The sequence below is a fragment of the Hesperophylax consimilis genome, chromosome 22 (assembly GCF_061612785.1).
Source record: "Hesperophylax consimilis isolate HC1 chromosome 22, BYU_Hcon_1.0, whole genome shotgun sequence".
Lineage (NCBI taxonomy): Eukaryota > Metazoa > Arthropoda > Insecta > Trichoptera > Limnephilidae > Hesperophylax > Hesperophylax consimilis.
The window spans coordinates 10,972,265-10,995,757 of record NC_142857.1 but is presented as its reverse complement, the minus strand read 5'-3'; the positions used below and the strand labels follow the sequence as shown (position 1 = coordinate 10,995,757).

At 35.3% G+C, this 23,493-nt stretch overlaps 1 protein-coding gene across 7 annotated transcripts in view; it reads right to left on the bottom strand.

Moving 5' to 3' along the window:
• The window catches only part of Rbp (RIMS binding protein), a 230,051-nt gene that overhangs the window by 9,996 nt on the left and 196,562 nt on the right, over nucleotides 1-23,493 (bottom strand). For 6 of the 7 annotated variants that reach the window (XM_089645260.1, XM_089645265.1, XM_089645263.1 and 3 more), the window contains 4 exons: nucleotides 20,775-21,095; nucleotides 13,558-13,830; nucleotides 11,982-12,144; nucleotides 2,578-2,712 (listed from right to left, as the gene is read on the bottom strand). In XM_089645260.1, coding sequence (XP_089501386.1) covers nucleotides 2,578-2,712; nucleotides 11,982-12,144; nucleotides 13,558-13,830; nucleotides 20,775-21,095 — 892 coding nt within the window. The remainder of the gene's footprint in view (nucleotides 1-2,577; nucleotides 2,713-11,981; nucleotides 12,145-13,557; nucleotides 13,831-20,774; nucleotides 21,096-23,493) is intronic. The other variant, XM_089645264.1, reaches the window with a different exon arrangement.

Here is a 23,493-nt window from a genome sequence, read left to right as displayed (position 1 = left end):
TTCAAACAAACAACAATGATATCTTTAATTAACTAATGAAATAATATATATGTAGTTTAAATTTGGTAAGAAATACAGGTTCAAGAAATTACATTTAAATGCAGCTAAATCTGTCACCATTTTGGAATTTGCAAAGGATAAAAGGAGACTTTGGAATCTTGAAACCAGGATCGCTGCCGTTAAATTTGGAGGACATAAATAAACTAAATTCGATCAGCCGCAGTGTCTGTGAAATATTTTGAATTTAAATAGAAAAGATGGACCGGGCGCAATGATTTTACAATATATATAGATGCGCTGTAGAAATCTCAAAGTGGCAAGCAAAAAGTATGTCAATTGTAGTGCTTTCGATTTCATAGTTTTTGTACTAAACTGTCACGCATCGCGTAAGGTCGTGCACTATGTTTAAGTAAATTGCCTTAAAAAAGTGGCAAAATGCCCTCATGTGTAATATTGTGTTTTAATTACTCAGAAAACACTAGTAATAGCCAAGAAATTAAATAGCGCCATCTGTTAGACGTAAAAGCCACATGCGCTATTGTTTTTCTATCTGCACAGACAGACTGAGCCATAGCTAGTTATAAATAATACAGTTGTTTCCTGCCCGAAGATTTTATGCATCATAGAGAAAATGCAAGGCCGACTAGAGTAGAGGTCTGGGCGCACAGCAACCAAATTACGTCAGTGCTGTTGCAGACTAAGCTTCACTATTTAATGTAGTCTAATCACTCTGTTTATTTATATGCTTGTGGTAAAAGAACATACAAATCAGCAGTAACAACGAGTATCTACAACAATCACTGCAATTTGCAATCTGTCGTTGCTCTATTATGGCACGGCACTGACTTGATCACTTGACACCTCAAAATCGGCCTTGAGGTAGTATTCGATGCAACTTTTGAATATGAAAACGTCTACCAGTTCTATCGTTTATTTCGATCATACACATATATTTTTTTAATGTCTATCTTTGTCATACATGAACAATGTTTGAATTAAGAATTTACCGAAAACGTGAGAGTGTTTCTTACTTGTCAAGTATTTTATCTTAATTTTGTGAGACAATAAATAACAAGCCTAGATTTAGAGTAACGTCATTGACTGTGTGCACTGTAGACCCCGACTCTGACAACCAACATAATTAGCCGAAAGATTATTGGTTCCTGTAGATTGGCTGAAAGATTATAGGTAAAACGGTTGTTCCTAGCCAAAATTACAAATAGGGATTCTGCTCTAGAAATCACGATTCATGATATTTTTCCTAACCAATAAATTTAATGAAAATAATACAAAGATTTGTATAAATTAAAACGTGGATGTATTAGAAGGGGTGTCCCGTAAATGTATCATTTAAGTTCAGTTATCAACTGCTAAAGGATTATTGATTTTTTACTCATTTTGTGTTGTGAATATTTCTGATGTGCGTACGTACATACAAATATATCCTCATGATAGGTTCGATTACATTTTCTCATCGATAAATTGAATGAAATCTTCTGTGTTTGGTTGACAAAATACAGAAAATAATACTCCAAAATGTATAGAAGACATATAAAACATACATATTATTGAGGATAGAAAGCTTTATCTAAGATAAAAACGTCAGTTTTTATGGATTTATGTGATATTGAGTTGAGAATGTCACAAAACGAACTGATTAACAAAACTCTCTCTCATATTGATAAGATATGTATTCAATTATTGGATTAATTCAAATATTCCTGAATTTTATGATGGCACGTGGAACGGTTTAGGACGGGATTTGCGGAAACACATAAAGCATTGGTAAAAGAGAATGATGATGAAGCTTTTCACAACAAAACTGTTCACATTTTTTGAACTCAACTTTGAAAGTCAAATAGTTATGGTAAATAGATAAAACTCGAACAAGTTTTGTTGAAGAATCAAGCTTTTTGGGTCTTGTGTGTGCAAGCAGGTTTTTGAAAAGACACTCAAGAAAGCAAGAAGGAATAATACTGTTGTTTTAAGCATTGAAAACAGGTTTTACTATATTATAGAACTAAAAAAAACTGCTTGCATACGCATGGCATCATGTTAGATTATGTTGGATACAATGTCTTAGGCTAGGTTAAGTGGTTAAGTTAGGTTAAGTGAGCCTAAAACTTTTTGAATTTGCAAAGCATCATGTTAAGTTATGTTGGAAACAATGTCTTCTGGCATGAATTAGGTTGGGTTAGGTTAGGTGGACCTAAAAACTGTTTGTATTCCGTTGTTTGGTAATGTTGGAACATGCTTGGGTCAGATCAGGTTGTAAATCAGTGGACAGTGGAGGGAGAGATGTTGACAATGTTGAAAATGGATCTAAAAAACTGTTTGCGAACATATTGCGTCATGTTAGGTTATGTTGGAAACATTGTCTTGGGCTCTGGTAAGGTTGATTAGGTGGATCTAAAAGAACTGTTTGCATTCGCGAAAGGTGTCATGTCTGGTTAGGTTGTTAACATTGGCTTAGAATTGTGTCAGGTCAGGTTGGTTGGGAATCATGGGACAGCAGAGGGATAAATGGTGACAGGAGGGCAGGGGTCACCACAATGCCAAGGTTATACGGACGCGTACCTGCCTTCCTGGTGCGCTGCTGCTGGCCCGGCTGCTGTTGGGGCTGCGGGGGCGCCATGTTGTCCCGGGGGGGCGGCGGGGGCCCCCGGGCGCCCGGCCCGTGCCCGCGGGCGCCACGCCCCGCGCCCCGACCGCCTGACCAACCCAGCAAACACTCCAAACTACATTACCCATTACACCACCCAATTCACCGCGTTCATTGTTGCATTTTGTATGTGTATTTTGAGTGTTAGTGATAAGTCATTATTTATATACTGTCTGCTATTTCTCTGTGTAATGTGCATATTATACAGATCAGCATTCTTATCTGTGCATTCCGGACATCGCTACAATTCATCTTCCCCAATTATCTGTGGTAACCAGTGAACAAAAAATTGTCCATTCATTTGTTAGTTAGTTATTCTTTTGACCGTTTCGTACATTTCCTAGTTGGCTTAGACACAGATAAGTGCGTAGATCTGTATAGTGTAGATGTATCTGTTACGTGTATTGTGTTTTGTGTAATTCTACACAGTTATCGTCACTTTACTATAAAGACCAAGTCAAGTCAGAAGATATGCCAAGATTACTGAGGTAATAGGTTCCTGTCCCGCTTGCACATACACATCCACAAATGTTTAATTGACAATCGATTAGTTGTCAACATTCCCAACACCAACAACAGTTCACATTGAGTAAATATACTTAATTTAGTTGTTGTGAACTGTTATTTTTTCATTGGTGCGTCCTCGGAAGTGTTAATAATAAATCGATGAAACTTTTATTGACATGTTTGTGATAGGGGAGGTCTTCATGGTTTCAAGTTAGTGTTCTGTGTGGCTAGACTAATTGTGTTATGTAAAATTTCTTTATCTTTGTATTGTTTGTTTGCTAGATCATAAATAGTATTCTATCATCTTTGACTATTGTTTATTTTTAATGTGTATGTGCTTAGTTTGTGTGTTGTTTAAAATTACATGTTGTGTGTGTTCTATGTAGGTATGTATATCATGTATATATATAATATATAACCCACTATATGTATGTAATTGTTTTTTACTCATCTCTTTATTTAAGACGACGTCTGTCATCAAACGTTATTGTTACTCGTTACTGTTAAAGATTTAAACATGTCAAAATAATTTATAAATGTTGTCATCTAGCAGAAAATCTTTAAAATTATCATTCGCCTAGCCCGATGTTTTAAACCTTCAAGCTAATTTGTCAGCTTTTAGGAAAAACTCGAAAGAAGTCGTCGTAACTTCCTTACTGTTATGGTGAGAAATATGATCTAAACGGTGTTAGAAAGAGAAAACACCACACTTTATATCCTAACATGGGAGTTAGCCACAAAATAATTAAAATGTGCACCTTTATGAAACCAAAGGTACAGACCGCAATTTGAAAAAAAACTTATGAGATTTCATGAAATTTGGAATTCATTATTTTGGTATGAAGCAACAAAGAGGTGAGGTGAGATTAACGTTTGTAATACATTTGTTTGATAAAATAAGTGTGTTTTTATATTTTATATTATCATTATTAATTATTTTAATGTTTTTTAATTTTAATTTTAGAAATACCGCTATTGTCTGACAGAATATGGCTGAGGCCTGATATGTATAGTAATGTTTTGTGTTGTGTAGTGCACATCTTAATGTTTAAAAAAAATTAAATTCCAATTATTGTCTTGGATTACTTGAAAAAGTCTACTGAACGAAATTTTGTCTAGGACTTGTATGTCTGGAGTGCTTGTCTGACTGATATCCCCATTCAATAATTGTATCTCTTTGATGATTGCTTTCAAATGATTTAACAAATAATGAGGCCTACTTGATAAGAATAAGAATAAGTCAAGAGTCGAAAATATTTTTTTTAACCCACAAGATCCTGCGTACACACCATTTTATGCATGAGTTATTCATTTCATTACATACATGCGTTGCTCCAGTTATAATAAGACTCTTTTAGTGTAATGCAAATGTTGCCATCCCAATTTTAAATGAAATCTTACAAAAATGCTTTAGGCAGTTGCAGCAAGTGATGTGGCTAGAAAAAGAAGCGGGGAGATTTGGGAGATTTTTTTGAAAAGTTTTGTATCAAGAAAATGTTGATATTTTGGGTGTTTGCATAAAAATTATTTTAGAATATACCTTCTTGGTTGACAATGATGTCTTTACTGACATTCATATAGGAAGGTGCAGGGGTATAACTCTGCTATAAATCGGAACCGAAATATTGTGACGTCATATGATTGCCTAAATATATCCACCAATGAAAAACTCCGAAAATCTGTGGAATAAACTTTCAAAGCTTTTCATTGGAGTTATAGTATAATAAGTAAGCTCTGAATGAGAATTTTACTGTCTAAATATTGGCATATCTATGGTTTTTTAGGACCAATTTGTTTCATACAAAAAGCCTGAAGATATCGATGTAATAAGTGGTTTATTTATGCGAAGGTCTTAGTTGTACGGATGGAAAAATTCACATGATGGTGTCTGCATACCAGTGTGGTTAGAAGTATTTTTGGAAAGGCAAAATTGATTAATATTCTTCAACCTCATTAAATGTTTGCATCGGAAAGAGATTTTTCAATATTTCACCAATAAGCATCCTGTCTTTTTCTGTGGTTGTAACACGCATTATAACTCATTAATTCTATAACTCCCAATACAAGATGTATCTATGGAACGCTTAGGTATTACAATCAGAATCATGGATTAAAAATAAATTACATTTCTCAAGATTCTAATAAAGAAAATCTAACTAAAAGAGATCTATAAGTGTAAATACCTAGGTCTTTGCAGAAATTCACACGTGACGAAGTCATCATGTGGCCATTTTGTGTTTTTTTTTGACAGCTGAAAGATTTATGCCAATTTTAAGACAATTTCGGCTTTTGAACAAATTGTGATCAGCAGAAGAGTACAACTATCATGTTGTTATCAACTATCTTGTCAGCTTATGACAATTTGATAGAAAGCTGAAACACACCTAGAATCGTGACCTTTCAAATAAAAAAAAAAACAAAATTGCCATATTTTGATGACAATGTTACATTTGAATTTCTGCAAAACAATTGGGCTCTAGAACAATCAAAATTACAACATTATCTTATCTATGTACTTTCATACTTTACAGACAATCTGTTTGCATGTTCTACTAAATTCTCACAAACCTTGACATCATGATATTTGCACAGCTGTTTCTGCTAGTAATTTCATGGCGAACACAACTACTTTCAAATGTGTATCGTCAATTACATTATCAGCTAAGGAATGTTTAAAAATTCAATTTAAATGACAAAAAACTGTCGCAATACCATATTCTTCGCTGATTTTAGTTTTTTCAAAAAGTCAATCTGGTAACTACGAGTTATGATCATTGATGACATATGTAGATGAGACATGAAGTGAAAAAATAGGTTCTGCTTTTTTACCTCCAACTGACCTCCAACTCTTCCAACGCTCTAACTAAAACTACCGAATGGGTCTATGCAAACCGCTTATCGCATCATAACAGTGGAACAAGTTTCGAAGAGATATTATTACGAAGTAATGACTCTAATTGTAGCTATATGATTATAATACAAATAACCTGAGATAATAATATTTTTATGTAACCATATCTTTTTCAGAACGTCATTATTTCTAAGATATCCATGATCTGATTTCATATAAAGCGTTCAATAATACATCCAATAAATATAAGAGAAACCATATTATGTAGTTGTTACTTCCGAGTATCGTATCCAGCATTGTGTCGAGTGATTACCACTTGATGATAAAATGTCCAGTTATGAATGTGACCTTGTGTTAAATATTTTTATGATATCGTATTATGGATTAAGTGAAAGATACAAATAGCAACAATGAAAGAACGAAGCAAACATCTTAGCTTAACTTAATCAACTTAAAAAGCTGAGGATTGTAACAATAATAATAATAATACAATATTTACTAAAAATAAAAGTGATTGAATACTGAATCAAAGGGAATGTTGACATGTTGATTTATGCATAAATATAACAATATGCATAATATAATTCGTATTATATTTAGGCTCCGTTGTTTAGCAGAAATTCAAGTGTGACAAAGTTATCAAATGGCCATTCAAATTGTGAACAGCAGAAAAGGACAACTATCACGTTGTTTAGCTTGTGAGCTTATTATAATTTGATAGAACGATGAAACGCACCTAGAATCAAAGGTCAAAAAATGGGGGTAAATGGCCATTTGGTGACAATGTTACATTTGAATTTCTGCGAAACCACTGGGCCTTAGTGACATTTTGTAACTTTATGTAAGTACATCAATTTAATTTATGACAACACGCACACCTGTTTTGGTAGTATCTTGCCTTTGTTAATATTATTTTTTTTAATGTTAAGGCGATGCCATACGTAGTAATGCAAAATCATGTGTTTTTGGTTTGAAAATTTTGTCGCCTAGAAATGTTTCAGATGCTTTAATTAAATACTGCGAGTAGAATACATCTTGGCCTTTTTATAAGCCCAGAAAAAAATAATGTATAAGGCCTATGTAAACTGCTTTAAAATTCAAAATCTCCTACTTACGAACTCATTTTCGGTTATGATTTTATTGTATAATGTGGAAAATAAAATTATTTATAAAATGATCGAAAAAAAAAAAAAATATTTATGCCTGAACATCCCACAAAATAAAATATAAGACACTTTTTGGCCATGTTCTTTTCTTGCATTAATCAAAACAGGCGGATGGTTTTAAGCGGGAATTTAAACCTTATCGCCATCTATGTAAGCGTTGTTATTGATAGCGGCTCAATTTAAAATATTACACGACGTAGTGCATCGCCTTAATACCTATCGCACGAGGGTCCTAACTGCTCCCAACCGTCTGGAGTTAGTATGACTGTGGCAACCTCAATCGGGGTATGTTGTGAGGCTGAAGGTAGTGGGGAGGGGAAGAAGATGGAAGAGTTAGCCATGTTTAGTGAACAGATCTGAATAGCCAGGTACTTTCCAACCTTGCTCTACCTCATCTCTTTTCCTTCAGCCACACAATATACCCCAATTGGGGATGATATAATCACACTAGTATTTACAATATGAAAACAAAAACAAAAAAGTTTAATGTCTTCTCCCGGCACCTAACCTAATCAGTTTTTATTATATTTGTATTTTATTAATTTAATTAATTAAAGGCATAATTGTGTAACCAGTTGGCAAGTTATTAAAAGTTAATGTGTCGTACACAAAGTTACAGTGTTTCAATTGATAATTCTTTGAGGGATTTACTGGGCACTTTTGTTTATGCCACCAGCAAGATCAGAAATCAAATAATATCCTTGGAAAATACAAAAGCATTCCAGTATGAACACATTTTCAAAATACACATTATTTTAAAGCTTTAGCTAGAAGCAGCCAAATTTATATAAATATTCGATAAATGTTTTTATATTTTCGAAAAGTATGCAGTGAACTCCCTATTATCTGGGACAATCTACAGAAAATGTTATGAATTAATATTTTAAAAGATGTCCTTACCACAGTTGTTAATTTATTTCAGCAAAATTGACCGGCGCTCAATTTTACAAAAAAAAAAAATACACAAATATAATATGAAAAGTTCAATAAACTGCAGTAGGTATTGCAAATTGTATAATCAAAATCTAACTACCTTCAAATTACTAGGCTTTCTAGAAATAGTAGGGAGTTTACTTGGAAATGAAATGGCTTACAAATTGCTAAAGGATATCCAAAAATACTTAAAATTGTATAAAATACAGAAGAAGAAAGCATCATTACTATTCATATCAATCTGTGGCACTGTAGTAACACACACAATCATTTATTATCATTGATTTTTATTTTTATTATCATATTGGTACTTAAAATAAACGTAAATATATAGAAAATAGGGACACGCTTAATACACACATTTTATTTAATATTGATAATATTGAGAAGTATTGCAGTTTCCGGAGATGGAAAATAATAGTTCTTAATAGTTAATTCATTGAATTATTACAATCAATTGTTACTTGGCGGCCATTGTTTTTGATGTCAAAGTTTTAAGGTTAGTTTTTTTTATTCTCTTATTCAAACTAAAATATGAACCTATGACCCTAAAATAGGTTCTTAGGTTGTCAGTTTGGGTAATTAAAACATAAATAAAAAACTAGCCTAAAAAAACAATTTAAAATTATTACTTCAAAATATAGCGTGCAGAAAAGACGTCATATTATCTGTTTTTTTTTTACGTAATGTCTACTAAAATGCATTATTTTTCCATTTCTGGAAACTACAAAATTTACTTCTCATTGTTATCTAACTGATATACAGTGGTTTTTCTATTAAAAGTGCGTATTAACCGTGTCCCCATATTCTGTATATTTACCAAAATAAATAATATTACAAGTAATCTGTTTTTATTTTATCAATGTCACTAAACACATTAAAGAGTCTTTGAAAATGTTTGATAACATTGATAATCCAAGATCAAAAACAAACAATAGAGCTTCTGTAATACGAATCCACGAAAATTCGAAAGCTTGTGATATTTCTGGGATTTCTGTGTGATTTTTACAAGTTTAAAGTGTTAGTGCAAGTGGTGTGCATTGCTCTGCGATTAAATATAAGCAGCGGATTGATTCATTTCGTATCGGATGGAGGACTATTGAAGGTAATTGAAGTTAAGTCAATTGTAAATGTGGCACATTTCATTTACAAAGAATTGTTAGTTGGTGTTGTGTCAGCCTTAAGTGAGAAAATGTTGACAGTCAATATTTTTCCCACAGAAGTATCATGTTATTATTTAATGTCGCTCAATAAATTCTTGAAAATGTAAAATTTTCAAGATGGCGGCCAGAAATGTTTATATTTCATAAAGTTTGAGTGTAACTTATTAACTGATTTCTAAGTTCAAAGAATTCGCTTTGATGAATTGATGTGATTATTAAAATAATATTCAACATGGTGGCGAAAGCCAAAGTGCTCCCCTCATTCCAAAGGGTGTCTTGTTATCAGAGATGTGCTTTATTTCAAATAAATCCATTTCAAATGGAAATGCAAAATGCAAAATGGGTATTTTCCATTTTGCATTTTAAATGCTTTTCTAAAAACCATTTTCCATTTTGCATTTTAAATGCTTTTCTAAAAACCATTTTCCATTTTGCATTTTAAATGCTTTTCTAAAAACCATTTTGCATTTTGCATTTTAAATGCTTTTCTCAATGCATTTTCCATTTTAAATGCTTTTTTGAAACATTCTTCCTACTATCTCCACTCATCTTTTTTTCATAAGCCCCAAATATCAGTCGGTCCTCAACCTCGCTATGAGAGATAATTTACATTTGTTAAGTTGCTCCCTGGTAGGAGCCCTGGCAATTGAGTGATACCATTACAAAAAATACTGATTCAAATACTGAACATGGGGCCATGACGCTGTAATATTAAATGTTAGATAGCAGCTTCTATGTTTTTACGTTGGCAACATTAGTCCCGCGCAAATTTTTTGTGGTTTCATAATCTGTAGTGGTGGTGTTTTTGGATTTACCATCATGTAATATGTTTGTTCTACATTCATGTCCATTATTAAATGACAAAACTGTTTAAAAATTCTATAATTATTTTGATTGTTTGACCTGAGAAACCATTTTGCATTTTCAATGCATTTTGAAAATAGGTATTTTGCATTTGAAATGCTTTTCTAAAAACCATTTTGCATTTTGCATTTTCAAATGGAAAAGTTTTGACCCATTTCCATTTTGCATTTCAATCGGTTTTGGGTACCCATTTTGCACATCTCTGCTTGTTATACAAAGATAGGTTAGGTTTCTTCATTCCAACTTCGTGCTGCCATTAATGTGTGTGAATTGTTACATGCATCACTTGGTCAATTAAAGTGTGCAAATAAGATGACTTTCCCTTTTGTGTTTGAATTTCTTATTTAGGTACCATCTACTTAGACTCTCACTGCCAGATTTACAACCTTATTTAAGCAGACTAAAGTCTCAATATGATGGTTGAGCCCTATATTCAGTTCTTATTTAATCCGGGGCCTACAAGTTTAGCTTATTTATCTTTTCGGGAAATCCATCACGGTGACAGCAGCGGGGACTAAGTGTATTATAAAATTGACTTTACATGGTTATTTCAGTTATGATTCGTTATCTATGGTGTTTACACCACATTAATTCAGGTGTTTGATTGCGAGTTGATACCGTCTGTCATTCAATGATACATTTCAAACTGTTAAAATTGGATGTTTTAGGCTACGTTAGATTCGATTAGGATAAGTAAGGTAAGGTTACGTAAGATTCTTCCAAGTAAAGTTAGGTTAGGTTGGGTAGGGCTTAAGTTAATATAAGGAAAATATGATATTTTGTCTAAATAACCACATATTTTAACCTTTTACATAGATACTGTGACCTAGCCACCGCACAATAAATTAATAACAAATTGCTTCAGAGGAGTCACAACACCCATAGTGAAAAGATTACATATTACATTTTAACCATGGCTTTAGATGTACAACGAAACAACCGGGCCATAATGGCACTTTATAAATTTAGCAATGGACTATTATAGTTCCCATGTACTGAGATCAAGCCACCATTCTAAAAGAATAACTTACGTTTGGGAGGCTTAGTCAAACAATGTTATATACAAAAAATGTACAAATAATTCTAGGCTTAAATAAGTCAAATAACAGTATCGACAATAACAGGGCTTAAAGTGAAATTTTATGTACAAAAAGACATACAAATAACTAGTATTGGTATGTTTTTTTTGTAGATAACCTTATTTGACTTCAAGCCCTCGAATTATTGGTATCTTCTTTTTTAGATAGGATGGTTTTGACTTTAAGACCTAGAATTATTTTCTTGTTTTTTGTAGATAACGTTGTTCGACTTTAACGCCTCGAAATCTAGCTATGGACTGTAGTTTCCATGTACAAATAATTCTAGCTTTTATAGTCAAACAATGTTATCTACAAAAAAAATAACCCTACCAATAAAATGGTTTAAAGTCAAACTTTATCAACAAAAAAACATAAAAAAAGTTAGTATTGGAATGTTTTTTGTAGATAATGTGGTTTGACTTTAAGCCTTTGAATTATTGTTTTTTTTTTGGTAGACATCGTGGTTTGACTTTAAAACATATAATTATTTGTATGTTTTTTGTAGATAACATTGTTTGACTTCGAAGGCATATAATTATTATTTGTATGTTTTGTGTAGATAATGTGGTTTGACTTTAAGCCTTCAAAATATAGCTATGGACTGTAGTTTTCATGTATCGAGACCAAGCTACCAAACAATAAAAAAAACTTACTTTATAGGATTCACCAAGCCCCTAGCAAAAACAGTAGATAATTACCGAAGCTCTACCGTCTCCAATTGGCTACGTCACAACATCAAGTGTGTGTTATATTGACCTGTCCCAGCTTGCTGCGCGTACTGGTCCTGCGTGGCCTCGGCCAAGAAGTTGCTGGGCACGAGACCGCGAATGCCGTCAATCTCCCCCATGTAGAAGCCGTCGTCATCCATTTCGCCATACACCAGGATGGTCTGCCCGGTCTGGAAGCTCAGTTCCACTTGCTGCAAGAGTGAAGGTTGGGTTGGATTATAAACTCATGTAATCTTTGTTACTTACATGTGTAAATATAAGAATATCTATAGGTGCCTATGTTAGCTGCAAAGATATTAGAAGAACGAGATGTGCTATGAGCAGTTTATACTGTGTGGAATTGTTTTGCCGAGTGTCGCCGGTTTTGTTCACCAATACTACTGCAAACCTTCGCTTACGCTAAGGTATCCGCACTAATACATAGAACAGATTTCTGTGCGTACACGTCCCGATACCGTTCAAAGTACCCTAATTAGGTAGTACTCCGGCTACGGTCCGGCGGCCAACATAGCATATCTCGTTCTTCTAATATCTTTGGTTAGCTGCCTCGAAAAGATTCCAAGTGGAAAAGTTAGGTACTTTAGTTGTTTACTGTTTGTGCTGATTCTTGCGAGGAATATTACGACATATAAAGCATCTTACATTTTTTTAAATGCATCTATTTGAATATAGATTTTTTTTTCTTGATTGAATGCACGAAACGGAATCTCGGAAGTGGAAATTAACCCACTACCCGACATCCGATCGAGCTGAAATTCAGCAGTTAGACTCTGTCAGTGATAATGCATTCTATCAATCTAAACAGTTAATATATTATTGCTTAGGTGTTAGTGGTGTTGACTTCAGTCCCTGGGGAGGAATGTTCTATATTCAGTCAAACCAAAAAAAAAAAATAATTTTATTGGCTACTACCAGTCCCAAGAGATAACGCAACTAGATTGAAAATTTAAAAAAGTTGTATTACAGTAAAAAAAAACTTTCTTTTACAGGTGTAATTTTTTAATTGCATAACATTTTTATTTAATATGAACTACCAATCAATAAAAAAAGAATCATGCATAATATATGTAATAACAATCAGGTAATATTGTCATTTCGGTGTCTGTACCTTTCATTAAAATATTCTATATTTCTAGTTTCTCCAATGAAAACTTTTGGTTTTGTTATGTTTATTATTCTGCAAACTTAGTCATATCTCACTAGATGGCCTCCATGGTCTTGGGGTAAGGCTCTCCACTCTCGACTACGAATCCGGTGGTAGAGGGTTCAAATTCCAAAGTGCGCATGTAAATTCTATTTAATTAACTTGTGTGGCTTCTTGGAATATAATTTCAGTATTGCTCTGGTGAAAGACTACGATTCAGAATTGATAGGTTTATTTGAAATGGCTTTAGCTGTGTTTTGTGACCAGATCTGAATACCTGGTACTTTTCCACCTCCCTCTTCCCAAAATTTGAAAAAAATCAGTCTGTTTAATGTCTATTAAAATGCATCGAAGTGAATAATGTTTTTTTTATCCCCTTAGTAGCCGAAAAAATTGGAAAACGTATAGAAAAATCCAAATGCTCGGTTATTTAAATATAAATAAAATATTTATCACTTACCTCAGCGTCCACATTAGGGCTCAACTCCTGCGGATCATAATCGTATAACGCAACCATCCGTTTAACCTGTTGACTGCCGGCTCCCTCCCAGCGGTCCCCACCTCGGCGGCTCCCCGTGCCCCCTTGGCCTCCGGGGCCCCCGTCGAGTCCCGTCCCGGGCACCCCACCCGCGCCTCCCTCACCAACCTCCACCACCATGTTGTGGGGCACGAAGCCGCGACGGCCCCGGGATTCGCCCCAGTAAAAGCCGTCTGCGTCCTTGTCGCCCCACACCTGGAAAATTAATGGTTAATATATCATTAAACATACTAATTTCGCTCTTTGGTGAGTGGGTAAGTAATGCGAAATATTCCTGCGTAATGCGTAGAATAAGGAAGTTGAGTGAAAAATATTTTGACATATAAAAAATATGTTCATGTAGATAAAAAAATATCGATTCTAAAAATATAAATATATTTCTATATTATTATTCTTAGAATTAGTTAAACGTTCTTGAAAAAGCATTCAATAGCAATAGACTGTATACGCTCCACGATTGGTCGAAAGAATTCTGACGTCACATGTGTCGTGACTTGTACGTTCAACGGATCACCTATGGTGCATCTCTTTCTATTACATGAGAGATGGTCGGTTTAGATGAGAGAGGTGTATAGGCCAAAGGTTTATTTGGGTTTGTCAAATATATGTACGTATTTGTTGTTATTATTATATGAAATGGATTTCTAAAGATACATATTCGTATAGTGCTTTATAATAATATGTTGTTTATTGCATAACTTAGAAGTTTTTATTATTATACATGTCACATAGCATGTGATACACTTCAGGCCGCCGGCCGCCCAGAAAGGTCTCACAGTGAACTGGGCTGTAAACCGTTATTTTACTTTTGGTCTTTACTTTTCTGCGCGGTGGTCCTGAATTAGCGCGTGGAACGTCAACAAGTAGCGACGGCAATACCGTACAGTACCGTACCGGGCGGGAAAAGCAAATATTCTAACTTAAAATATTAATTTAACTATGAAATCTTAATCAATTTTCTTTTTTTTTAATAACATCAATTCTAATAGACGGTTAACATTGGTAAAAAAATTACTGGAATTCCTTGTTGAAGAATTAAAATTTTTTCCATACAAAATGCTTGAGCGTCGTGGTTTTCACAGTTCGAATGACGTCACACCACACCCCGCCTCTTACCGCTCGGATTCCGCTCGTTTTGGCGGGCTTAATAAAATTTAAACTTTGAGAATTAATTTAATTATGAAAACAAACTTAAAAAAAAAAAAAAAATACCAGTATTTAAGTTTGAATGCGAACATTGATAAAAAAAAATAAAAAAAATGGACTCAACATCCATATTATTTAAGTTCAATGAACTTTTTAATTTTCTTTTGGAAATACTTAGCATATCAGAGAAGCGATAAAGTAGTTACTTACTTATTTATTAATTTTCGGGAAATCGACAGTTTACATCAGTTTGTACATAAGTATTATATAGTAAATAAAACCAATTATGGATTTCCTCGTTGTGATTTTCACTGAGACAGCATAATATGGAATAAGTAAAATAAATTTAAATTAGTGAGAAAGGAATATGAATTAAAAAAATTATATAAAACAAAAGATAAGTAAGATACGTAAGTTCGCAACTGAAAATATCAACTTTGGATAATACGCTATTGTAATTATTGCATAGTCTGTTCAGGCAAGAATTCTGCTTAGAGTTCGTTTTGCTTTGATCAACCCTGAACAGGACACAAAAGCGTGTTGAATACGCAGGTACATTGAATTGAATCTTGTTTAGCAACTCTGGGCATTGAATATTATTGTTAACTACTTTATACAGGAATAGTACATAGTACTTGAATTATTATATGAATGAATAAATCTTTATTGAATTAATAGGGTGAAGATATGTAGCTGAGACTATGGCCGTGGTTTCACTGAAGTAGATTCAGTGGACTAACTTTAGCAGCCTATTCAAATACACATTATTTGAATGGTTAAGCATTCTTTTTAGCATTAACTCTTGCATTCTTCTTTAGTTCGAAGACAAGTAGAATATAATTCTTCTCTAGTCCCCTCACTTTAAAATCCACATCCATTGAAAAAATTCACCATAAATTTCTAAGACACAGAAACTATAAATTACAACCACTTTATGAAAGAATTAAAATTACACTCAGATAGAAGACTTGTTTCCGACTTGACTTTTATTTTAAAAATTATTAATTTAAATATAGACAGCCCTGATTTATTGAGTCTAATTACCTTCAATATACCAACTAGAAGTACTCAATCGAAAATTATTTTTACTTATTATTATTATGTAATGAGCAGGCAGCATTCTGCTGATGCGCTCATATCTGATTTCGCAACAAGTTTGAGAGTAATTGAGTTGTTTTATGTTTGAACTAAGTCTTACCGAGCCTACAACACATCTCGAACGCCCGAAAGCAGATCAGCATACAACAAATCGGCAAAGGAATGTAAGAGAATCATTAATAGGTCAAAATTCGAACACGACCTGCAGATCAGCAAAAAGCTGGCTGCCTGCCCGCATGGCAGCAGAGCATTCTGGTCCCTTGCGGGCTCAATAGGTCGGAATTTTTGCAAACCCAGTTTGCCACCTCTTACCAGACCTGACGGCTCACTAGCAAACACCGCCACCGAAAAGGCTAACTTATTAGGGAAAATGTTTGCGGAAAACTCGACCCTCGATGACGGAGGTGCTGTTCCGCCGTCGGTTCCTCACTGCGGCTTCTATATGAAAAAGCTGAGGATCCGGCATCGGGATGTACTCCACGTTATACGGGGGCTCGATGTTAACAAAGCTAGTGGACCTGATGGAATACCTGCCCTGGTATTGCAGAGGTGTGCTGCGGAAATAGTTCCAGTTTTGACAAAGCTCTTCAAAATGTCCCTGAAGTGTGGCACTGTGCCCTCTGGTTGGAAAAAAGCGGTCATTCACCCTATTCCCAAGAAAGGTGACCGCTCCAACCCGGCCAACTACCGCCCCATAGCGATCACATCAGTTCTGTCCAAAGTGATGGAACGTGTGATCAACGACAAACTGCTCACATACCTCGAGAAGAACAAAATTATCAACGACCGTCAATACGGATTCCGGCGGAACCGCTCGTGCGGTGATCTTCTCGCGTATGTGTCGCATGTTTGGGGGCGGTGCCTGGAACGTCACGGTGAGACCCAAACGGTCGCACTAGACATATCCAAGGCCTTTGACCGCGTCTGGCACCGAGGACTTGTCAACAAATTGCCTTCTTACGGACTTCCCGCATCCCTGTGTACGTGGATTGCTGACTTTTTAAGGGATAGGTCGATTCAGGCAGTTGCTGACGGTTTCACCTCATCCTCACACTCTATAAATGCTGGCGTCCCACAGGGATCGGTTCTGTCTCCGACTTTGTTTTTGTTGCACATCAATGACCTTTTGACATGTGCACCGATTCATTGCTACGCGGATGACAGTACAGTTCATGATAGCTTTTTGTTTGACAAGCCCCCAAAGGGCACACAAACTCCAACGGCTCGGAGGGCTTTGAAGCAGAGAATGGACGGTTATCTCGAGAGTATTTCCTCCTGGGGTAAAAATAATACGTCGAATTTAATGTTTCAAAGACCCAATCCTGTCTGGTTACGTCTAAAAGGGATCTAAATGATAATCTAGTCTCCTTCAACGGAAGCAATCTTCCGAACAGGCCTTCCATTGATATGCTTGGTGTAACTATAAGTGACCAGCTCAGGTATGGGGGTTCCATCGAAGCCAGAGTAAAGCTTGCCTCTCAGAAGCTGGGCGTACTGTACAGGGCCCGCAGATACTTTAATAGTACACAACTGCTGACCCTGTACAAATCACAAGTGCGCCCTACTGTCGAATTTGGCAGCCATCTCTGGTCCGGAGCCCCTAAATACCTGAAAAAAACCCTTGACTCTGTGCAAAAACGGGCGGTCCGTTTGATAGATTCCCCAATCTTAACAAACGGACTGCAATCTTTAGAGCACAGGCGTCGGGTAGGTATGCTGTCCTTATTCTATCGGTATTACAATGGAAGATGCTCTGAGGAACTAGCGTCATTGATCCCTTCCGCACCGATGCGTAGTCGGGATACACGCCAAACGCGCGCCCAACATTTGTACACGGTTGACATTTGTCACATGAGAACGGGTCGCTTCTACGATTCGTTCTTGAGTTCAACAGCTCGGCTGTGGAACGAACTGCCGGCCTCTGTGTTTCCTCCCTCCTACAACATGGGAATCTTCAAGACCCATGTTCACTCCTTCCTCTCCACAAAAAGACCCTCCACACAGCATCCCCAAAGATGACATAGGCCCTGAGGGAGATTATTTTCTTCAGGGCCTCCTGTGTGGAGTTAATATAAAAAATAAAAAAAAGTACTTTCTTCTCTCCAAATGTGAATCCAATAGAGCTTTGAATTGATTTATATTTGTTTCATCGATGACATGTTGTGGGAGTTTGTTCCAAGCATCCACTACTCTATTTGCAAGGAAGTGTCTCTAGGATTAGATGCAAAAGGCGTTTTGGTAATTTTTTTTCAGTGTCCACGGAGATTTATATTTTTATTAGTAGTGAAGATTTCTTGGATGCTAGGGCAACTGTAATGTCCAGATAAAATTTTGAAAGTCTCGATCAAGTCACCCCTTTCTCTTCTTTCTTGTAAGGTTGGTAATCTTAGTTCCTTGAGTCTATCTTCGTATCGTAGATCTTTCAGAGCTCTTGGTATTTTAGTGAAACGTCTCTGTACTATCTCTAACAGATTTATTTCCTTTGCGAAGTAAGGACTCCATATTTGGAAAGCATATTCCAGGAGAGGTCGCACATATGTTTTATATATTTTTAACATCATGTCCGGTGTTAGGTCAAGGAAGGTTTTCCTGATTAGATATGTTAGTGAATTTGCTCTTTTCACAATTCCAGAGATGTGTGGTTCCCATTTCAAGTCCTGTGATATGGTAACTCCTAAGTCTTGTTGTAATGTCACTGCTTTTAGAGGTATTCTATTAAGTTTGTAGGCAAGTGTAGGGTTAGTTTTTCCAACATGTAGGACAGTGCATTTTTCGACATTGAGTTTTAGAAGCCAATCATTTGTCCATTGATATATTTCGTTTAAATCGTTTTGCAGTTGGTTGTGATGAGTGTGTGGGTTGGCAAAGAATTTTGTATCATCTGCAAAGCAGCTGGAGTCTGATTTTATTATAGTATGCAGGTCCGTGATGTACAAAATAAACAGAACTGGACCGAGAACAGATCCTTGAGGGACACCACTGGTCACATTTCGCTCAGATGACAGTTGGTTGCCAATTCGAACTTGTAATTTTCTCTCAGTGAGGAAGGATTTGATCCATTCGAGAAGTCATCCTCTTATGCCTAGGAATTTAAGTTTAGCCAACAGTCTATTGGTTGGAACAGTATCGAAGGCTTTCTCGAAGTCAAGATAAATTACGTCAGTGGGAATCCGTTTGTCCCACTCGTTTGTCCAGTAATCTATGTTAAGAATGAGATTGGTAATCGTGGATCTTTTTGGCACAAATCCATGTTGTTTGTTTGAGATTATGTCAAGTTTGATCAGGAATGAGCGTATCTTGTCCACTATTTTCTTTCCATGGTTTTGCAGATAATACTAGTCAAGCTTATAGGTCTGTAATTTGCTGGTTTGAGTTTATCACCTTTTTTGTAGATGGGTGTAATTATAGCTCTCTTCCAATCTTTAGGGAGTTTCCCATCTAAAAAGGATTGTTGCATAACCAGAGCTATGGGATGACTGAGAGTTGCTGCACACTTTTTGAGAACAATAGCCGGAATATTATCAGGGCCAGTAGCGCTATCTTCTCGCAACCCCTTCAAAATATTCTCAACTGCTGATGGAGTGAATTCTATTTCGCATAGTGAACTATCTACATACACATCTTGACTAATAGTTGGTATACTGGCGTCTGGTTCATTTACATAGGTTTTTTCAAATTGTGTTGCAAGGATGTTCGCTATGTCTATCTCGCTGGTAACTGTTACGTTAGAGAAGTTATATAGTATGGTTGGAGTAGACACTTTCGAGGCAATCTGTTTCCTTATATAACTGTAAAATGGTTTCTGTCCGCTGTCAATCAATTTTTGCTCAAAGTTTTTTCTGGTATTTCTTAGTTGCGACAAAAGGTAGTTATTTTTCAGTTTATATTCTCTGTAATACTCATTTTCAATCTCATTTACATTCCCCATGTGTTTTCTGGATAATCTATAACCATCTCAGGCTTTCCTTTTCTCTTTAATCAATGCTAGTATGTGTTTGTCGATCCAAGGTTTGTTTTTATTGTCTTTGAATAGTGGTATTTTTGACACAATCTTCTCTTCAAACATGTTTGTAAAAAAGTTCCACTTTTCTTCATTTTCCTTTCATTCATTGTAACAATAATATCAGGACTGAGATATATATTATACGCTTATATAGATATCGCTTGTACCTAGATTGCGTGCAGTTGCAGAAATTGTGGATGTGTTCAACAGCTTGGAACACAGTTACAAGAAGGCTATAATAACATATCTTAGTAATAATTACGATTAAGGTGAGCGTAATACTATTCTTCTGCATGGGTTCTTTTTAATTTTAAAAGAAAATTTTTCTTTGATTTCTGTTCCGCTGAATTATTATGGACATGTTTGTAAAAGCCCACATTGCCATTGGGATGCAGCTAGTAAATGTACTGTACCCTACAATCTTAATGTAGGGTACAGCTAGCGGTGCTACATTTTTTGTTCGATTAGTATGAGTAAAACGTATCTTGTATTTTGATAATGTCATTGGATAGACGTCGTAATTTTTCAATTTTACCATTATTCGAGGGTTAAATTTTTTCTTTTGAAAGGCAACGAGCAAAATATTTTTAAATAAATTAAAGTAATAAATAAATAATTGCCTTAATCCAGGCTTAAACGGTTCCAACTGGCTACAAAGTCATTGTAACATAGAAAACGCCAGTGGCTGGTAAGACGGCTGGCACCGACGTTGCCCAGCGAGTGGTCAATGCCGCCATATTTACGAATAAAAACGAACATGTCATTTTGGTGGCAAATCTAAAATGGCACATTTTAAATCGTTATATATAATTTATTCGCACGAGCCTTTCCATGTAATTTATTAAGACCACCTCAAATAATCCTTAAAAATATAAAATACATAAAACGTTACCTTTATTGTATCCCCCTCACTAAAAGGCAGTTCCTCATCACACGCGTCGGGATTTGGACTCATTGTGGCCGGGTCGTAATCGAACAGTGCCACGAACCACCGGCTCCGCTTGTGAGGCTGCGGGGGCCCGGCGTGCTGTGGCCCGCCCTGCTGTGCTCCCGGACCCCGCCGCGCCCCGTACCCAGGCGGTTGTTGGGCCCCGCGCAGTGGCCTCTGCTGCTCGCCCATGCGCAGCCCGGCCTGGGGCTGGTATTGCTGTTGCTGTTGTTGTTGCTGTTGTTGTTGCATGGTCTGCTGCTGGTTGGGTTGCTGCGGGTGTTGCTACACAAAGTGGAAAAGTGTCAAAATTCTTGTTGTATTATCTTTTGATATTTTCTTTTATCGCTCTTTTTCTTTTATATTTCTTATTTTTTTTTAAAGAAAGACAAACATTCCGGTTGCAAGTATCCTGACAATATTTGATAAAACCCTACTACCATCATTATAAGAGGAAAATATTGCTTGTCTAATGATGGAGGACTTAGCTAGCAGAGAAACCGAACCCACAATCCCTGGGTAACTGGTTCATGTATTATGTATCATTTAAATATCATTCAGGTATGAACAATCTGTATAGAACCCACTATAATAAATAAATCGGCCACTTCGACTTTGTCAATTCGAATTTTGACTTTTTTTCTTATATACTGATGATTTGACAATAGTAAATAGGAACTTGAAAGCTGCAAGGGTCTCAGTAGCAAATACAAACTGGTATACGAGATTGTTTAACGATAACAGGATAAGTAGACAATTACAAATTGAGAATACATTAATTTAAATAAAATATTTTTTTTTCCATTTTTTCTTTTTCTAGGTGGTGCTCTGAAACCCAATGTTTTTCCAATTAAAAAGTTTCAGAACTTTATCAAGTGATCATTCGTCGGTTCCCATTTCAACTTTTTAAACTTCCAGAACTCAAGAATGTGTCCCCTACTATAATGACATACTAATAAAAAAAAGTTATTTAAAATAATAATTCAACCACTTTAATTATGTAATTACAATGCCAGAAAACGTACAAGGAAAAAAATTATCATTAGTTTCAAAATCAATCTTGAGTGCGTAGTTCCAGTGAAAAAGTATTAATTTTTTGAATAATTAATAACTGTGGTAATTATTTGTTTTGTGTGGCAAATTGATTGAAAAAATGTTTTGAACATTTCATTCGAAACATTTACAGTAAAATTTTGTAAAATGTTCAAAATAAATTAAGCAAGCACAAGATAATAATATACGTAATAAGTTGTACCTATATATTCACAAAGCAATAGCAGTGCTTTTACGATTTTGGTCAAATAATCACTAAAGTGCAATTAAAACCTAAGTATTTGATGGTATACAAACATGCGGAAATATTGTACATATCATTATATATCTACATACAGGCTACATTTTTTTTGGATTTCCATATATATTTCTTAACCTGTTAAGTAACTTTATTTTAACTGGGTGTTTTAACATTATTTTATTAGTATTAAGGGTCAGACCATCCTAAAACGTTGTTGGACAGAAAAAAAAAAGATTTATTACAAACTAGCTGTACTCCACCATGTGTTGCTGTTGCTCAGTCAAAAATTGTATTTTTACCTGTCACAGGTGACATCTATATAATATAGTTATATAAAAACACATGCGTATTCCAATGCAACGTTGTGTAAACATTTCAAAGCAATCGGTAAAGAACTTTTGGAGATTTAAGTTTTTTGAACAAACGAACATTTACATTTTTATTTTTGTATGGAGATAGATGTCAATTATTCTTGAAATGAATAACTCAGGAGGCCGCGTGATTTCTGTCAATATACCTCTGGGCCCATGCTAATAATTACAATGATCTTTACTAAACAATTTGTTTATAAGCCTAAATTAGAATTTACATAGTGTAACTTGGTAACGACAAACACGCTTATAACAAAATCATGGATATAACGAAGAAAAAGTCTTAATCATTGCATTAACGTGAAATTGCTCATGGTATTTTAAAATATAATTTTTTAAGCCATCTCAGCTTTTTGAAAATTCCCTGTCAATATCAATATTCTCTGAAATAATAATCTTTTTTAATTTAAAAAAAAAAAAGAAAGACAAACATTCCCAGGTTACGAACAACCCAACAATGTTTGAAAATCTCCTACTACCACCACAGAAAGCCGAAAATGTTGCTTGTGTTGTGATGGAGGACTTAGCCAGCCGAGGAATCGAACACGCGACGCTCGGGTGAGACCCAAGCGCTATGCCCACTCAACCACTGACCGGTCAATCGAATTCAAATTTGTTATTTCGGCTACTGGCATTATGCCTAGCTCTCTCCTTCAAAATTTAGGGGTATTAGATCTGTCAAAGAATTTATATATAAAATGCAAAAATCAGTCATTTTAAATACATGTAGGATTACGAAAGATTTTTTAAATATTTATATTGAGGGATCGGTAGGATTTAGGTCCAGTTAGGAGTTCTACCGAGCCAAACCCTCTGATATGAAAATATCTGGAGTCGGTGAATTATTTTCCCATGTGATCTCTGGTGGGTTGACGTGTTGTTCTTGTATTGTTTTGTATTTATTATGCTTATATGCACTTGCATAATGTGGATTGACTAGATGATAATTTCTGTAAAAGTGTGTGGAAGGGTTTAGTTTTTCCTGTGGGGAAGATTTAACCCGGACATAATCGGAAAA